We start from the raw sequence: 18,359 nt of genomic DNA on the forward strand, positions 1-18,359 counted from the left end.
ATGAACTCATTAGAACATTGTCATATTCGGCACGACTTACTGGTATTGGATTTTTTTTGTCTAGACATTGAATGTAAGTGACACCACTTTAAAATACCTATGTAAACGAAGAAATAAATTTTAAAATATTTTAAAATAATGATAATAAACCTATAAGAAATAAAAGTTATGGACATGGACACATAGATAGAAAGACATGGTAGAGTACCTCTGTGGGCCAGCTTCTGGAGGATGGCCCTAAGATGCTGAAGCGAAGTGGGCGAGACATCATAGGTATACGCCTCTGTCACAGGATACGACTGGCACCTCCCAAATAGGCCATCTGTAACACAACCACAGCCACTCTGAGTCATATTTGCTAAAGAAATAAGATGTTGTAGTCTTATATCAACACCAAAATGCATTAAATACAGTAAATTAGTTCACCCTTTTGACACATTGACATTTTTATCTATTTTACTTGTTTATATTTATATATCCATTCTCACCGACAAAGTCAAACAGGCCGGGCCAGAAGAGAAACATCAGTGTTCTTTCAGCACTGCAGGAAGTGGCTGAAGTTGTTTTTGTTCCCTCTGAGACAGTTTTCTTGTACACCTTGAGCTGTTGTTCAGGGTGCTAATAGATGCTGGGGGTCAGGCTGCCTCCATCCACCCCACCCATCCATGACTCTCTCTGTCTCTCTCTCTTATTTATTTTTTTATTTATTTTATTGCACGCTGTTTAGATAAGCAGAGGGCCATCAGCACACACCTCTTATCTGAGTCTGCTTATCTGGCCCCATCACTGGGGGCCCGCTTCACTTGATAGGCAGTTGCTAGGCAACCCAAGCCAAGGCTCCTATCAGCTCCATAATTCAGTGCCTATCTGGGCTCGAACAGAGGACGGCAGGAAAAAAAAATCAGCTGGGCTTCCAGAGAATATAAATGACCTGAAAGCCATTGTTTTCTCTTCAGTGATTTCAGAAAAAAAAATCATTCCTCTTTTCAGGGCAATTGTTTTTTATTATATATGGCAGATATAATAAAAAGTGTACACACCCCTGTTAAAATGGCAGATTCTTGTGATTTATGCTTTTCCCACATTTAAAGTGACAAAGTGCTGGTTGCATAAGTGTACACATCCATAAAATAATACTTTGTTGAAGTACTTTTTTTATTTAATTGCTGTATTCAGTGTTCATGGGTTCACATCAATTAATCTCAAATAAAGTTCAACTGTCTTGTCTCTGGGTCGTGGGGGAAATGAAGTGCAGAAGCGGGACATGATGAAGGTTCAGGATTTTATTCAAACACAAAATAACATGGCTTGAGGGTCAAAAGGAACAGAAAGGAAACTCAAACGAATCCCATGTGTCATAAAGGACAGTAACCAAACTAGCAAACACAAAAGGTAAGGGTTCAGTATCCACATTAATGTTGCAGCCTCTTCTCATGCTCACAGCTTCCGTTTACAGGGCTCTAATCACAGTTGCCTAATCCGCGGTAGCAGCCTGACAGAGCCCTGTTGTAAGGCTGATTGGTGCAGGCGTTTCCTCTAATTTACTCAGTTGCAAAAAAGCCGATAGCTTACAAAGAATCAAAGAAGGGTAATAATTGTTGAAAGCAATTGTTGAGTCAGGAGAACAGTGCAAAAATCCTTTGTGATGCAAATAGAAAAAAATGAAAAATTTTGCATCACAAAGACCTGCCATTTATACCGGGTTGTGAGACCCACAGTATCTGGGCCCCTGCCCTCAGGTTTGAGTAAAACGTGAGTAAAAATGTAATGCTGCTGGTTTGGCTTCATTCAGTCCACTCTGCTCCCTTGTAGCTCAAGGGCTGAAACTCCAACTGTATTTAGGCAGCGCTTAAGATAATCACTGTCGAAGATAATCATACCTTCTCAGCCTGCACTGTGACAGCGAGGACATCCAGAGCCCTTGATGCCGCGTCTGAGATAATTGCAGGTTACCATCTTAGACCAATTAGCCCTTACAATTTTGCTCCATCCTGTCATATTTAAAAAGCACAAATTGCAGAAGGAGAAGTGTTGTCGAACAAAGCACCCTCCCTCAAGTGCAATTTTCATTTAAATGTGCACACATCCTCGCAGCAAAGCTGCACATTGCACATTATTAAGAAAAAACAAATCTGCCACTGTGGTGAAGAGGAAGTTTGTTTTATGCGCCTGTGTGCCGTACACAACCTCTGTGGCTCAGGCATTAATTTTTTAATTACAGCCCCAGCCTCCTGGGGGGACATGGCCTGCATGCTTATTACACGTATGATCATCTAAATGTCTAAACCCAGTTCAAATAAACAGTAACCTTGGAAAAATACGTTTTCAAAAGAGAAAAAAAAAATTTGGAAAGAAAAATCAAACTCTTGGATGAAATTTTCCAACATCAGGCTGACAGCGAGACAGCCGGGGTATGACGGCTTAACAGCAGACTCTGCGCAATTTAGCCGAGCCACCACCCTAAGATATGTTAGACAGGCCGCTGATGTAGAAAATTACTAAGCAACGGGGGGGAGAAAGAGAGAGAGAGAATGATGTGGGAGAATCAGGGACAATGAAAGTGAATGAAGGAAGGACAGAAGATGGGCAAAAAAAAAAAAAAAAGGATGGTAGGCCCAAAAAATGACATGAAACTGCTTCTTTCGCATGACACCCTTATCGCACACAAGCATCGCCTGCTTCTCCAACACTGATTGTGGGCACATGACAGAGATGAGCAGAAGCCCGGATCTGTATATATGTATCCACTGGGCCGTGTAGACTGCTGGGGCTGCAGCATCTGTGCCACAGATTCCAGCGGGATCAATAAACTCGTTGGCATGTCTGTCATAAAGAATCTTTTTTTTTTAACAGTCACTAAGCCTTTTTCATGAATTATTTTATTCAAGAGAAAAAAGAGGTATAACTACACAAACAAAATCTAACACTTATTAATTCAGCAATTTTGTCCATATCTTGTGAATCTTTTGTCACCGGTGAAGTGGGATACTGTGGAAGTGGGAGAATTACATATAATTAAATCATTATGCAAGTGAACTCAGGACACATAATATAATTTCACATTTACTCGAGATGGACCAATCGAGTTTTGTTCATGATTGAATGGATGTGATGTTTTTAATTTCATAAAAGAGACAAATATGGGCCGGTTTTATAGCAAATACAGGTTGTCATCAGTAAAAGCAGGTAAGAGACATGATCTATCTTCACTTAACTCCGCCCTTGCAAAAGCTTCACTACGGTGACATTACCACCAGCAGAGTGGCTGTCTCCCAGTCTGTTTCCATGACAACCACCACCATTGACTATCATTTCTCCAGCAGCCAGTTCCAGAAATAACAGCACTTAATTACAGTGATTACGCTCAAATATAGATCCATGCTACAGTTCCTAGTGCAACTATTATCTGTGATATTTACAAGAACATGGGTGTGCCGGCGCCAGTTAAATAGTTCTGATTAATGGATAAGGGTCAAAGTCCACAATGAAGTTGACTGCTGCTCCCCTAATTTTTTGCTTCAGGTCCCCCCTTGCCAGGTCAGCAAAGCAGAATAAATAAGATGGGGTGCAGCAGGACTCAACGAGGTCAAATCACAACAGGGATCACCAGTGTGCCATGGAACGGCGTAATTACAAAACGACCTTCTCACAGCCCGGAGTGCAGGAAGGCCACGGCTACTCAGCCAAAAAACAGCACATTCCGAGCGCTCGAACGTTTACGGAGCGAATTCATTACACCCCGTGCAATCATTTCCCCTAGATTACACATGGAGCCTTCTGTTCTATCAGGGACTTGCCAGCAAACATTCGGCACATAACATTTTAATTCCTGAACTGCGTTTTACGCAGAGAAAACACTGACCAGGAGAATAGAACTAAATTTGGTCCTTGGCTGGGAAGCTGCCTCATTATGATTCCATTATAATTTAGTGGCTCATGATTACTGGAAGGGCAATGTTCACACGTCCTGTCTGGGTATTTAATGAGGATTATTTAGTCCCCGGCTGCCTTTTTCGAAGCAGTAATGAAACACCACGGTAATGTAAACGTCAGACATGCGGTGATGAATATGGGGCTGTAGTAAGGCTGCATCTCCACAAGGTGGAGACCGCAAAAGGCGAAAGCATTGATGGATGTGTGCCGCTTTCAGTTTCATCATCCGTTATGCGACTCGCGCCCCACTCCTATAGATTCTGCATGTTTACCTTTATCGATACTGCTTCAGCAAGCGCAAAAGTTCTACACCATTCCCCTACACCATTATTGATCAATCTGCAACGTGTGCACACACTAAAAGATTAATTAAAGTAAAACCCTAGTCTAAGCATAAGCTATAAAAATCCTCTGAGATGCTCTTAAATGAGACTCGAAAGAGTGGTTGAGAGAGGAATACACCTCAGGCAATGCAGCTAATAGCTGAAACTGCGGCACTGCAAGCAACCAAAGGACCTCATTAGAACACAACAAATGTGCCTGGGGCAATGCGAGCCTCCTAATGGGCATTGTGAGACAAACGGTGGTGTTTTTTTTATTTTTTATTTTCGCCCATATTTTAATCAGACAGGCATAAGTCACAGGAGACTGGGCCCTTACGTATCTCTGAATCAGAGCAGGTATTGATAAACCGTTGCGTGGTATTAAAAATAATCGTTCACAGGCACAATGCTGCAAGCTCACCTCCTCCCCCGAGTCGACCAGTCATCTGCAGAAGTGTGAGGGAGCGTGAGCCACAGTGGGATATTTTTAACCGCACAAATTCACAACATTACGCCCTTTCGTAATGTGGGTTCTGTGAAACGTGTTGGCCTTGTGAGGAACGATCATTTTGTCTGACAGCATTTCCGATCCATCATACAGTCTTGTCTCCTCTTGTCTTTTTTGTGAGATGACTTTTTTCTTGAGAGGACCATTTATTTTTCATTCACCTGGCATCCATAGACATTTTCACTTCACATTCCATTCAAGTGTGTAAATGACTGTGGATGAGAAACCCTTCCATTCTAAAACAACATGGACAGACAGAAGTGAGCAGATTATCCATATCGGAAAGGTAAATGGGTCGCTAAAGTCTTGTAATCCGAGTTCCTCTGTGTTATACGATATGGCATGTCGACCTCATGCTCCATGGATCTTTGAATACACTCAAAATACTAACATCCACAGATAACACTGTATTTCATATCAGTCAAAAACTGCATTTAATATTCCCTGCCAGACCTTGCCTCCAAAAGAATATCTTGTTTTGTATAAAATCCCCTCTTCTAATATGTTAGGTTCATAAAAACAGACAATTAGGCTTTGGGGAAAAGGCTGAATTATTCTCCAATATCCTAGGCAATTAGAAAAGCTATTGAAGAAATCTGTTTTATTATTTACCATATTTTCAGCATGTGTAATTGAACATGCCCAAGGCATGCATTTCAGTTATGCTTGAATAGACACGCATATTGATAATATAATGTAAATAGAAGTTATGGGTCACAATATAAAATGCATGTGCCATACTTACTGTTGTATGCAAAATGGTAACAGGCACAGCAGCTACAACTATTTTCCTATTGAGTGTAAAGACTAAAAGCATCACAGGTTACAGAATGTTAGCAGAATAATGACGAGTCGAATGCAGTGGCTGTAAATACATATGCTGAACAGTAGAGATTAAGCAAAGAATTGGAACAGAATTATTAATTTTCTTAACAAAAAAACAAAAAGTCAGGTTGGATCTCAGTAAAAGTCACCTGATTAGCACTCACACACCCTGACCAGTAGTATAAGATACTTGAGCCCTTAAATTATTCATATAATTCTCTCTCTTTCAACTCATCTTGCACAAGCTCGTGCTGTCAATCAGGGTGCAAACAACTTATGAAGTACAGCACTGATGTTATCAAGCAAAGAAGCAGAGACGATAGCATCTTTTTCTCTGTCCAGGTTTTATCTAGATCATGGAGTGAATGCAAAGTTATGGAGGGAAGAGGATAGGAGCCTCAATGAAGAATGATCAAAATTGAATGGCGCAGATGAGTAATCAACATCAACGCAGACATTTAATTGGGTCAAACCTCTACCCATCACCTGGAAACTATGGAAAACTCCATAAGCCTCCATATTCATCCAACCACTTACCCCAACCTCTGTCTCTGTGGCATTTGAAAAAAAGAACTTGAGAACAAAAAAAGGAATGAACTCACTGCCAGCATTACGAAATTAAAATTGAAAGAAAAGTAAAATTGGCAGCAGATGACCAGGAGTTCTTAAAATACAAGGTGCACCTCCATCTTTGCAATATGATTGGCTCAGAAGTTTTCTAGGACTCATTTACATTTACATTTACAGCATTTATCAGACGCCCTTATCCAGAGCGACTTACAATCAGTAGTTACAGGGACAGTCCCCCCTGGAGCAACTTAGGGTTAAGTGTCTTGCTCAGGGACACAATGGTAGTAAGTGGGATTTGAACCCGGGTCTTCTGGTTCACAGGCGAGAGTCTTACCCACAAGGCCACTACCACCCATTAGGATCTCTGTTACAATTATTACACCTTAATTTGTGCAAGAAGCATCTGCTAATATTTGCTGTCTGCCTTTCTGAACAATGTACCAGACAACCAGACAAATGGTTTTATTTATTTTAAACCAGAACACCGTTACTAAATTTTAACAGTAGAATAACCAAGGGAGTGCTACATTCAATTTCAATAAGGGTCTGCAGAATCATCATCAAAGCTCGAAGCAGCGTGGCAATCAGTCCAGTATATTCAGGGCTCTCGATCCTCACCCACTGGTCAATTTACTGGCCACACCTTGTATTTCTCATGCCGTAAAGGAAGGGATGATGGCCTCTGAGAGTCAGGATATAAAAACAGCCCTCCCTAAATATAAGTAAATTGGCCATCGGTAATGTAAAAATGTTGTGTCCCTATCTTGCTCTACATCTGGACTCTCGAATCTCTAAGGGTTCTAATGCCTTAATTAGAACCTCACATAAAAATTAACTCAAATGCTTTACAAATTTTCTCTCTGTGGAGGAAGTCTCCCCAAAAGCAGGTTAAATTTAAGAAGGGTCATATCACATAACACGTTTTTTTAAGAAGCACACAGCATAAATATGGAAGGGTTCGAAAGTGGCCTACAGCATTTCAGACAACAATGGAACAGTCAGAAAATTGAGCCGAAAGGACCTCTGGTGGTGTGGCAGCAGTGCTGCACCTGGACATTTTAAAGTAATTCCCAGACTTAGAATCAACAGGAAGTCAGCTTGTGTGAACAATCTGAGTACTCTGACCCTGAGCAGCTTGAATATGGTTTCATTACGTTGTCATCGCTGTCTTAAGACCTTCAGTCCATCCTCAAAACAAACCTGCCTCGGTCCTCATGCCCTTTGGTGATGAAGGAGATCTTTGTAAAGAATGTTCCAGTATCAATGTCAAGACAAACATGAGCCTTCACATTTTGTCAGTGGGGGGAAAAAAACATATGCCTGTGACATTATAACAAACAGATTGGCATTAAACTCAAGTCTGGCTTTGGCATTTGCAATAGCTGAAGGAATTTGTGGCAAGTCTACCTTTGAAGGTTACTTTTTTGCTTTCAATCTTCATTCCCATTGAAAAAACAAGCCTTTATGTACACAGGCACAGGCTCTAAGACCAGCCGCATGCGGAAAGGCAAATAAAGAGCAGATCAGGCTCATTTTGGAGGATAAAGAGCCAGTGAATGTTTACCTTGGCCTTTCCAGTGTAGCAAAGAACATAGGCATCAGTTAAATAAAGTCTCCACGGCCTTCTACATTCACTCACCCCACACAGACGAACTACCAGCTACCGCTAGCCGTTGCCATCACTACATCCCCTGCTGTCAGGAAAAAGGGTGACGTCAGCCCCCCCCCCAGACGAGCACTTCCTGCTATTCCTGTGGGGACAGAGGAACGTGTCTAGATATAGCTCAGGCAGATTGTAAATGGGCAAAGATGGGATGAAGGCAAATGTCAGACGAGATGCCAGGCCATTAGTCGGTGCGGTCGGAACATCTGAGCCATCCTTCACAATATGTCCAACACAAACAGTGGAAAAGGTCACGCAGAAGCTTGGATACCAAAACAGCTGAAGTCTCACAAAGAATTTGTAGTAGTCACTTCTACATACTTATGTCCACATACCTGCTTGTCCGGACATTCTGTGAAAGATGTGTCTCAAAAATGAAATAGCAGTTTCTGGTGCCGGTACTCCTATAAAGGAGGGAAACCAGGTGCAGGGAATCAGGAACTTGTGGGTCCTGCACTCAGTACACCGGGACCGGTAATTGCACCCAGCTCATGCTGGACCGTTACATTTTGTTTTTGTTGAGATGTTGCTGGTCAACAGCAGACTAAGATTGTATGATATTCGTAATAAAATGAACTGTCACAGAAAAACACTTTCACCAGAAATTTAGACCACGCATGATATTATAGTGAATAATCGTGAATATTGAATAACACCCTCAGCGATCATTGATTTTGTCCTTAATAAAACACCATGTTGAAAAATACTATTGGTGTATAATAAAAATATTAATAATGATAATAAAATCAGCACAATAAAAGGAATGTATGCATAGTACAGCACAGATGTCTATATTACTAATCTGCAGAATAAAAACAGCAGAACAGATAAGGAACATAGACAGTCAGCTGGGCACCTGTTCCCAGGCAGGATCCTCTGTGGGCAGGACCACCTGGGAGAATGGCCATGGAGAGTGTGCTATATTGCTGAGATTATTATTACAGTGAGATGCTGAGCCACAGCAGGAGATTAAAATGCCTGCAAATAAAATGGGAAGTCAATCGCTCCAAAAAGGGTAGGCTATGAGGCCGTTCTTATATAAGAAAAGAAGGGAAAAAAAACAGTGGCACAATTACCCGTGGTGCCCTTACAACACACGCTGTCATGTCATCATCTTCTCTAGAAGGTATTCAACGGGGACAGGGAGGGGGTAGCAAAGAGCAACAGAAGTTTCAAGAACAAACTACTCAAAGTTTCACGCTCCAGCCTATTGCTGCCCAGACGAGTGTAATGCGTCTCATTACGGCAAAAAGGCGGCAGATTACACCAATGTGGAAGGAGTCACGCAGACACGTAGAACTATTGTGCCTGACTGCTCAAGCTGTTACATAAATGAGAGGAGCACGGTACATAAGAAGGTAAGAAGGCCTTGAATCTTTTTGCACCGTGTGGTTTTTCCTCATTGCAAGTGAAGGTATCGGCATGTTTTTCACTGTGCGATTAAAAAAAAAAAAATACAATACTGGAAAAAAAATTGCCCAAGGTGCCTGTCAAAAGGCGAGATAATCCAAAAGGCTTCTACAGAGATTTATAGTTTAACAGGCAGACCGCCCTAAAACACAAACTCACCTGAAAAACATATGATTTATGGACAGACAGGGGGGCTGATAATGTTATAAAAATGCCATCCGATGCCTTTGGGCAGACATGTCAATACAGAGAGGACATGCTAAAATGCTAGATTAAAAATAAACAAAATAAAGACAGAAGACTGGCTGTTGACTGTTCCATCAACATACAATGCACAGGTCACGACATGATGTATAACAACAATATTTCACAATTATATTACATTGATCTATTGAGCGCTGCCATAGTAAGTAAGCAGATGTGTCTCCAATATGATTTCCTCCCTGTGGTTTGGTGTCGTCAATGTTGGATTTCAGCAATAACCTGCACAACTCATTTTGAACCCTGAGCCTAATAAAAATTTATTATGACGTTTAAGGCAAGATTCCAAGATTTCCATCATCATGTCACACACACACACACACACACACACACACACACACACCTGCTATTAATATCTCTGTTCCCTCCAGAGCACAAGAAAAATCTACAATGGTCACACACAAACATGCTGTCGTTGTCTCTGTGGGAACCTCACTGAGATATGATAAATCCATATCACTTTATTCATTTCACTTCACTATTAATGGACAAATGTGAGGCCGCCACATTTACAGCCAATGATCTTCTTCCTTTCTTCTTATAAATCTCCACAGAGCAGAAGGTACCTTTTCCATTTGTTTTAGGTTTCGGAAGAGCATGAGTGACAGGACATAGTGACATATACCAGGGGTCGTAGATCTGTATTAGGGAACAGTGTCATGTCCGTGAGGAGGGCCGTCCATAAATTATCCCATAAACCATAAAGCTATGATGTGCTCCCTGCCGTCCCTGCTAATATGATGACCTCATTCAGCACCACTCACCTGATTAAGTTCCCGTTATTAAAAATCACAGAACAACCCACCAATCTGAACCAAAATAATCCCAAAATTTACTAACCCACTCTCATGCATCCAGAGCCTAATGTAACATCACAAATCTTCCTCACTTATTCACCCGCGAGTGATGACCTGCCTTCCACATCACTAAGAGCTTTTTCATTCTCACCCCATTCTAACCTATTTCTTCTCCAAGGTCCCATGTGAGAACTGGGCTAAATCTGAGATTGCTTTGAAAACATGCCAAAAAGGCTGACCAAAAAGCTTTTTTTAAGATTCCTTGGTGAAAAATGGCATCTCTGAATGATGCTAGTAATGAGTCTGTTTACACATAATGAAGCAATCTGCCTCCAGTCTGGCTAGCTGCATCCAACCGATGTTGCCATAACTCATGAATAAGGATTCACATTACATAAATGTGCCAGATCTCCATGTTAATTACATACGACAGACAAAAAACAGTTACAACCATCTTAATTATAATAACAATTTCTTAACCAAAAGACATATTAACAGTGTTGTTTTCTAATTACATAAAAAAACTGTTACACAAATTACACAGTATGTCTTGATATAAATATGCACATTATTGATGAACATATCCCAGCCATTGAATCACAAGCTGCTATCAACACTATTCTCTATGCAAGCCACAAAGACAGACACAAACAGCAGCAGACAACAGACAATTATGTAGTTCTGTATTCTGTTATGTATTTTTACGTAGTTGTATACGCTGATCTGTAACATTAGTTACAACTACTGACAGGTGAAGTGAACATTATTGGTTATATTTTCAGAGGGCACTGGGGGCCTAGCGGGTAAGAAAGCAGACCCATAATTGGAAGGTTGCTGATTTGATTCCCTAGCCACCAAGGTGCCACTGAGGACATGACATCAGACACCACAACATATCTTCATAGGTTTAGTGATTCCATGCCGCAACTGGTCAAGGCTTTTTTGGTACAGGAAAAAGCTCAAAATTGTGTGGTGCTATGGCTTTTGACAATGAAATGGTAGAGGACATAAAGTTCTTTTAGTTAGACTTGTTCGCATGATGCCATAACGATGTCACAGGAAGCATTCTGCATGCACGAAAAACGATCAAACCAACAGCAGTGAGATTGGCATTCAATTATTGTTTCTATTATTAGCAACAGTACAATTAGTCGGAAGCACTCCAAACTCCAATTCAGAAAGTTCTGTCACAACCTTGGTGGCAGAACGAGGCAGGTTAACGGAGACAATGAGAAGAGATGTTAAGGAAGAAGGACGCAATCGCATGACGTCCCGAAACCGGGGTTTAATTTGTGCAGAACAGGACAGGGGAGGCATCTGGTAACAGGTGAACATGTAACACAACAAAGACCCGACAGTGAACAGGAACAAACAGGGCAGCTTTATACATTTGACACAGGTGAAAACGATTAGGGAACATTACACATGACTAACGTGAAACTCCGGTACGGAGTAAGCCCTTTCGGACCGGATCATGACAGTACCCCCCCTCTTAGGTACGATACCTGGCGGGCCAGGCAACGCAGTCCACAGAGGGAGGGAATGATTCGATGAGATGAGACGAGTAGAATTCACTTGAGATGAGATGAGAAGAGAAAAGATGAACAGCTGAGATGAATGGTAAATGAATGAATGACTGGTCCGGTATTCACGATGGACGAGCAACTGTAGTCCTGCGCAGACTGCTTCAGGCCAGTGTGGTACCGGCACCTCATCCGTCGTCCACGGTCAATCTCCGGCTCGCCCCGCTGAATGGCCGCTTCCCACCTTCAACATCACCAGACACAGGACTGAGAGGCAGGGGTCGGGACCCTGCGGAAAATGAAGCCAACTTTTGCCAGGGACAAGGAAGCTGGCGGCGTCCTCCCGGCGAGTCGCGGCTCCTTTGATCTCAGCAGAGCGCTGTCAGCTGCGCCCAAATGCGTGGTCGGGTCTTTCTGTCACAACCTTGGTGGCAGGACGAAGCAGGTGAATGGAGACGATGAGAAGATATGACGAGGAAGAAGGACGCATACGCATGACGTCACGAAACAGGACAGGGTAGACATCTGGTAACAGGTGAACGCGTAACACAACAAAGACCCGATGGTGAACCGAAACGAACAGGGCAGCTTTATACATTCAACACAGGTGAAAACGATTCAAACTATGAGTAATTGTATTTCGTTAGTTACTGTTTAAATGAGTGATAATCAGAATACAGTTTGCGCTCTGTTTCAGTGCCCCGATCCCGGACCGGAGTAACCCCTTTCAGACAAGTTCAATGATGGCTTCAAATGCCTTAACACCCGATTCACAGGATAGGAAATTTTACATTTATTGCATTTATCAGACACACTTATACAGAGTGAGTTACAATAATTAGTTACAGGAAAAGTTCCCCTGGAGCATTCCCCTGGTGTCTTGCTCAGGGACATAATGGTAGTAAATGCGGTCTGAACCTTTGACTTTCTGGTCTTCTTGTTCAAATCAGCAGAAATCAGCAGAACCCATACTTTCCAGTAAGTTGAAGAACCCTGTTCTGCATAATTCAATCTGCAAGAATTTAGATATTAACATTCAAAAAGACTAAATTTTAAGTCATTGAGGCTTTCAAGCAGGCAGCATATGACATTGACCTCGGTACAGATGAGCAAAACAATAATCAGGGGCCTAACTTGTCCCTTATAAGGTCCTCAAGTTCAATCTAGCCAAAGTTTTATGTTTTATCATAATGATTTTTGACCAAAGGAACAATTGGTCACATGGAAACACTCATAGGCACGTCAGGAAATGACAGCAAGGGATCTAACGGCTTTGGAAAGACTCATTAAGTGCAGAACAAATAGAGGAATGGAGTGATGGAGAGAGAAGGGCTGATAAGAGTCCCCCGGCTGCACTCTTCATATTTTCAGGCAGTTTTATCAGGCAGAGCCAAGCCTCTAGAGTTTTCAGATGCTCGCTCATGGCTGTACACGTTTAATTGAGTACAATTGTTTGCTTCAGTTTTTATCTGGCCCTATTTTCTTCAGGTATAAATCCCTGGAATACTGAGTTCCGTTAAGCGAGTCGTCTCTCAGCAAACATAATTTAAAACCTCAGAACTATTGCATTATAGAAAGAAAGCCTCATTTAGAGATGTAGCAATGAAATACAATGCAAAAATAAATTAAACTGTAAATTCTTTGACTGAATTGATAAAAATATACATGGATGATACATTGTCAACAAAAAACATCTTTTGACAAAGGACTCAAATGGATCAGGAAGAACAATCCTAAACACACACAACACATTGCCAAGGCTGAAATCTGAGACTGAGTGCTGTGCAAAGCACCAAAAAAAGTACAAATGTCTACACTTCAAATGAAGACTAAGCAATGACAAACACTAATATCAGTGGTCGAGTTGTAAAAACAAACAAGGGGGATGGTGGATTTTGCGCTGATGACAGTGCACATGGTGGGAGACCAACAGTGTACAGTTCTTACTGTTGTTTAAGCAAAATCATAGTTAATGAATTCTACTATCCACATGCATGGTGTGGATTTTGTGTGTCAGATAATCAAATTTATTCCCAATAGCAGTCAAAGTGTCTCTGCTACAGTAGAATATTTGATTGCTCCTCAATATGTTTTTATGGTGCTTGCACACAAACGCTGAACATCATTTTACCACTAACCAGCGTCAAGGGTAGGATGTTTTTTATTACACTGCTGTCTTGCAACAAAATGCTGTTTTTTTACGATGTTACCTTCAAAAATGCGTTGTTATTGGCTCTGTTTGCTTGTTGTAGTGGGGGTGGAGGGGCGGGTACACCACGGTGACCTCATAGGATCATAATTATATTTTCTATAATTTTTATTATATTTACAAAAATTAATGTGATCTTGTTCATTTCATATTAAGACACATTAATACAAACTAGCAGCTATGCCGCACACTGAGTTAAAACTAAGTTAAAAACTCAGTCTTACTTTCTGCTGAAAGCATATGACCTTCCAGGCCTTTTAATAGTAAATCTTGTTTAATGATTTTTTTTATCTTCCATTTGTGTATTTTAAAGAAACACTGGGGAGGCACTTCACAATTCTCAAGCCGCTTAAATGTTGCTTCAGGAAGTGCATTGGGACAAGCAGACCGAGTGATCTGTGGTGGCAACCCCTAATGGGAGCATTTACATTTACGGCATTTGGCAGACGCCCTTATCCAGAACGACTTACAACGTGCAGCCAAAGGTTGAAGAAAAAGAAGTGTCATTTAAGGGCAGGCATCTATTTTTTCTGTCCATTCAGGCAAATAATCAAATTCGATGAGATATAAAACATGAATCTGGACTCTCTGTTTTCCAGCTTTCATATTTTTAACAAACCCATTCCCTATTGTTTACACTGTAAACAAGAGACCGATTAAGTACTTACCGTTCGCACAGACTTCATATGACTCACAGACCCTGTCTTCAAACAAGCATCCTGGGGTGAGAGAGAGAGAGAGAGAGAGAGAGAGAGTCAGATTAAGAAAAAAAATGTGTGTTTGCTACAGGTTGAAAATAAGACAAGAAAAATTGTCCAAATCCAATGTCATGTAGCTTTTGTTCATTTGATCAGTTAATGTCCTCTGAAACCATTTTCTTCTCAACAATTTGAGCCGTAACGCACTCACAAACAAACATGTTCCCCTGAGATTTATGTCTGGAGACAGAACTGCCCTTGCTCCCTGACAGAGAACATTAGCAGAAAAACATATGATGTTTCTATGAATATGAGCAGAGAGGTTGAAGGTGCTGCTGAAACCAGTTCACCATGAACACTGATCTCATATATAAAAAGCTACAGCAGACTTTGCCTTAGTGCTAATAAAGATGAATAAACTAATAAATTTCCAAATACTGAATAGAAGTACTGGGCTGGGAACAGCTTTGGAATCAAGTCTAAAAACAAGTCTATATACATAGACAGAAAAGGAATCACTAAAGACGAGACCATAGTGAAACTAACAAACAGAACAGAAAGAAAAAAGTCTACACTGACAATCTAGAGCAGAAGTGAACACACAAGAGGGGTTACCCAAATGATCTCAAGGTCTCCTAGATGGAAATTAGATTAAACGTTTTGGCAAAGCTGCAGAGATATTCCATTATGACCAGAAATCTCTCCCCCATTGGCTGATGGCTGAAAATGACAAAGCAACTCAAACACCTACAATAGAGGGAATCCACTCGCCCACTCGCCCACTAGCATCCTACCTGGCCACTACGCCACATGAACACTTTACTGTAAAAAGCTGCCCTCCCCTTCTATATTTAGGTGCCGGGATAGGAGTGAAGCTGGAGGAGATCTACCAAAAAGTTACCAATTGTGGAATAAGCTCAAACATTTGCCAACTAACAATTGACTCAACCAGCAGGACTGATTTCAAACTTTATATCTAGATGCATCAGGCTAGGAGCTTAATGCAATCAGTTGGTTCAGCTAGAGTTGCCTATTCATCTAGTGCACATGTGTCAAACTCGCAAGATCACTTTTGTATAGATGCACTGTTTGGGCCCAGTGTTGTGACAGGCTGGTGGCGCACGGGCTGCGGATCCCATAATGCAGTGCGCACTTTGCTGACAAACTGATCGACCTACGCACTAAGTCCAACAGGGCTTTGGTGACTTTAAAGCACAAAAAAAGAATTCTGAGCTGCTTTACAACCCATTTGCAACGTGGGAACTGTTCCTGTACAGATTCAGCTGCAGTTTAAAGCTGAAGTTCAGCAAGGTAACTGAAGCACTGCATTGTGGGATCTGTAGTTTGTGTGTTGCCGGGCCATACATTTGTCGTGTCACCAGGCCATAATTATGGCTCTGTATGGGGTGATCTCATGGGATATGGCCCACAGGCCACAAGTTTGACACCCTTGTTCTAGTATGGATGCCTTTTTCACGGCAGATAGAGGAAACCGGAGAACCTGTGTGAAATCTGCAAAAACACGGGGAGAGTATGCAAACCCAAGTCTGGATTCAAACTCACAACCTTGGAGGTGTAAGGCCACAATGCCACCCTGTGGTTTTCCTCTATGGTACAACAAATAAGTTGGAATAACTAGACATGATGCAATATTGAGGAGCGTTTCTGCTAGACTCCGTGCCTCTGTGCCCCTTGAAGTTTAATGATTTCTTATTCTCTGTGGTCCTGTGCCTTCTTTTTTGTGTTCTCATCTCTGTCCATGCTTTTGTTCATCCACTGTTTTTGCAGGGCATTGTTAACCATTCTGAAGCAAGCCTGAGTTATGTTCTGGTTTCTCTCATTATTTATATGGTGACTAAATCTTTGGAATTTCCTCAGAACCCTGGCTGGCTTGAAACTCACAGAATCAACTGCAACTTGCTTCCTAGATGTTTTTGATGTATGACCAAGTTTGCAGCAGATTATCATGTACGCGTTGCCTGCGCCGGCTATCTATTGGGGCTGATATTGGGACTGACTCCACTGACTGAATAGGATATTATTTACTATTTAAAACAATGATACAGCATTCTAAATACATATGATATGACAGTGTTATATATTATATGTTGAACGTTGATTTTTCATCCATCACAACATGCTGCCACCGCTCTCTCTATGGCAATTTTTCAAATCCCAATTTCTGTACTATTACTACAGTTCTTTGTTTTCTCTTGTTGCTTTGAGCAAGCTTTTAGGACAAAATAATTTTCCTTGTGATTAATGAAGTTTTTCTTATCTTAACACACAGAACTGTGGCTGTCGTAAAAAACCAACAAGATAAGTGAAAGAGCTAAAGCTTTCCTAAAGCTGTGAGACAGACGCAAGGTGTGTGTGTGTTTGTGTGTGTGTGTGTGTGTGTGCAGAAGTCAAATGTTCACTCAAAGGATATTCACTGGGAACGTTTCCAAAGAGTCTCCTGGGTTAGTGCTGCCATAAAGTGAAATGGGGTGACAGTGTGCCCCTGTGAGATGGAGACAGCACCACAGGCCCCCCGTTTGCCTCATACACATGTGTGAGATATCGCCAAAACATCTCAATACATGTTACATGCTGCTTAACCCCAATGAAACAGCTTAAAAGTGCAATGTATTCAGGAGGACATATACTTCATTAGGCAAGGGGCAGTATTTTTTTTTTACCTCTGTTGAAAGAAACAAAGAAAATGGACAGTTCCCTCACGTCAGTAGATGTTTGTCTTCTTTACTAATTTTAAAGGCACCAAAGATCTGGATATACTGAGTAGCCGAATAAAGCATACACCTTGACTATAATTGACAAACTGGATTACAAGTGAATGCTAAATTCGGTAATAAATGCATCAATGTTAAACACTTTTTAGGTTTTGTTGAAACTTTTTTGGAACAGAACAGGTAATTTAGGTTTTATGCACAGCACCCTGAAAACGCCCACCTCCACCAAGGCTAGTCATGGCGCCAACTGCTAGATTCCACTGTGCATAGCCTCCACTCAACTCCAGTGCATAATCATTACTCTCTCAGCCAGAGAGCCTCAGAAGCCTTCAATATTAATTACAGCCACTTCGTAATCAGCCATCTCCGCTCCAGAAAGAAGCACACAACGGCGGAGAGCTGCCATGACCTCCTCCATCCAGGAGTGAGGCAACTCTATATCGCCTCTTCACAATTTTTTCCCCCCTTTCCGTCTCCCCACTTGTCCGTCCTGAGTTGATTAAAAGGAAACTTAATTAAAACCGCAATCATGCTGGAGCCTTGTTTATCACTACAGGGTATGAGAGGCAGAGAAGATCCACCTCAGTGGGAAAACGCTGGGGATGTGTCTGGGACGGATGCAGCCGTATCTAAATTAAACATCACCATAGCGGCCTAAACGTCACTGGCTAATCTTGCACTGAAGATACCGAATGCCGACTATGCCATTTCTTAATTTTTTCCCCTTCCCACTTAACAATTTCACGGTGCGTAGATTGGACCAGACAGGCACGCTCCACAAAACACCCGCTGTCTTAACTGTTTATGATACTGCAGCCCAAGGGAATATCTGGAAGTTTCTTCATGAGGCACAACAGTCACATGGTGCTGGCGGCAACTTTTAGAGGAGCTATACTTCAGCCTCCGT

General features: G+C 41.6%; 1 protein-coding gene across 1 annotated transcript in view; it reads right to left on the bottom strand.

Annotated features, from left to right (window-relative positions):
* Positions 1-18,359, bottom strand: part of ptprn2 (protein tyrosine phosphatase receptor type N2) — a 152,165-nt gene that overhangs the window by 122,897 nt on the left and 10,909 nt on the right. Inside the window, exons 2-3 of the mRNA XM_028970236.1 lie at positions 14,691-14,741; positions 209-322 (exon numbers count right to left, since the gene is read on the bottom strand). Of these exons, the coding sequence (XP_028826069.1) occupies positions 209-322; positions 14,691-14,741 (165 nt within the window). The remainder of the gene's footprint in view (positions 1-208; positions 323-14,690; positions 14,742-18,359) is intronic.

The sequence above is a fragment of the Denticeps clupeoides genome, chromosome 2 (assembly GCF_900700375.1).
Source record: "Denticeps clupeoides chromosome 2, fDenClu1.1, whole genome shotgun sequence".
Lineage (NCBI taxonomy): Eukaryota > Metazoa > Chordata > Actinopteri > Clupeiformes > Denticipitidae > Denticeps > Denticeps clupeoides.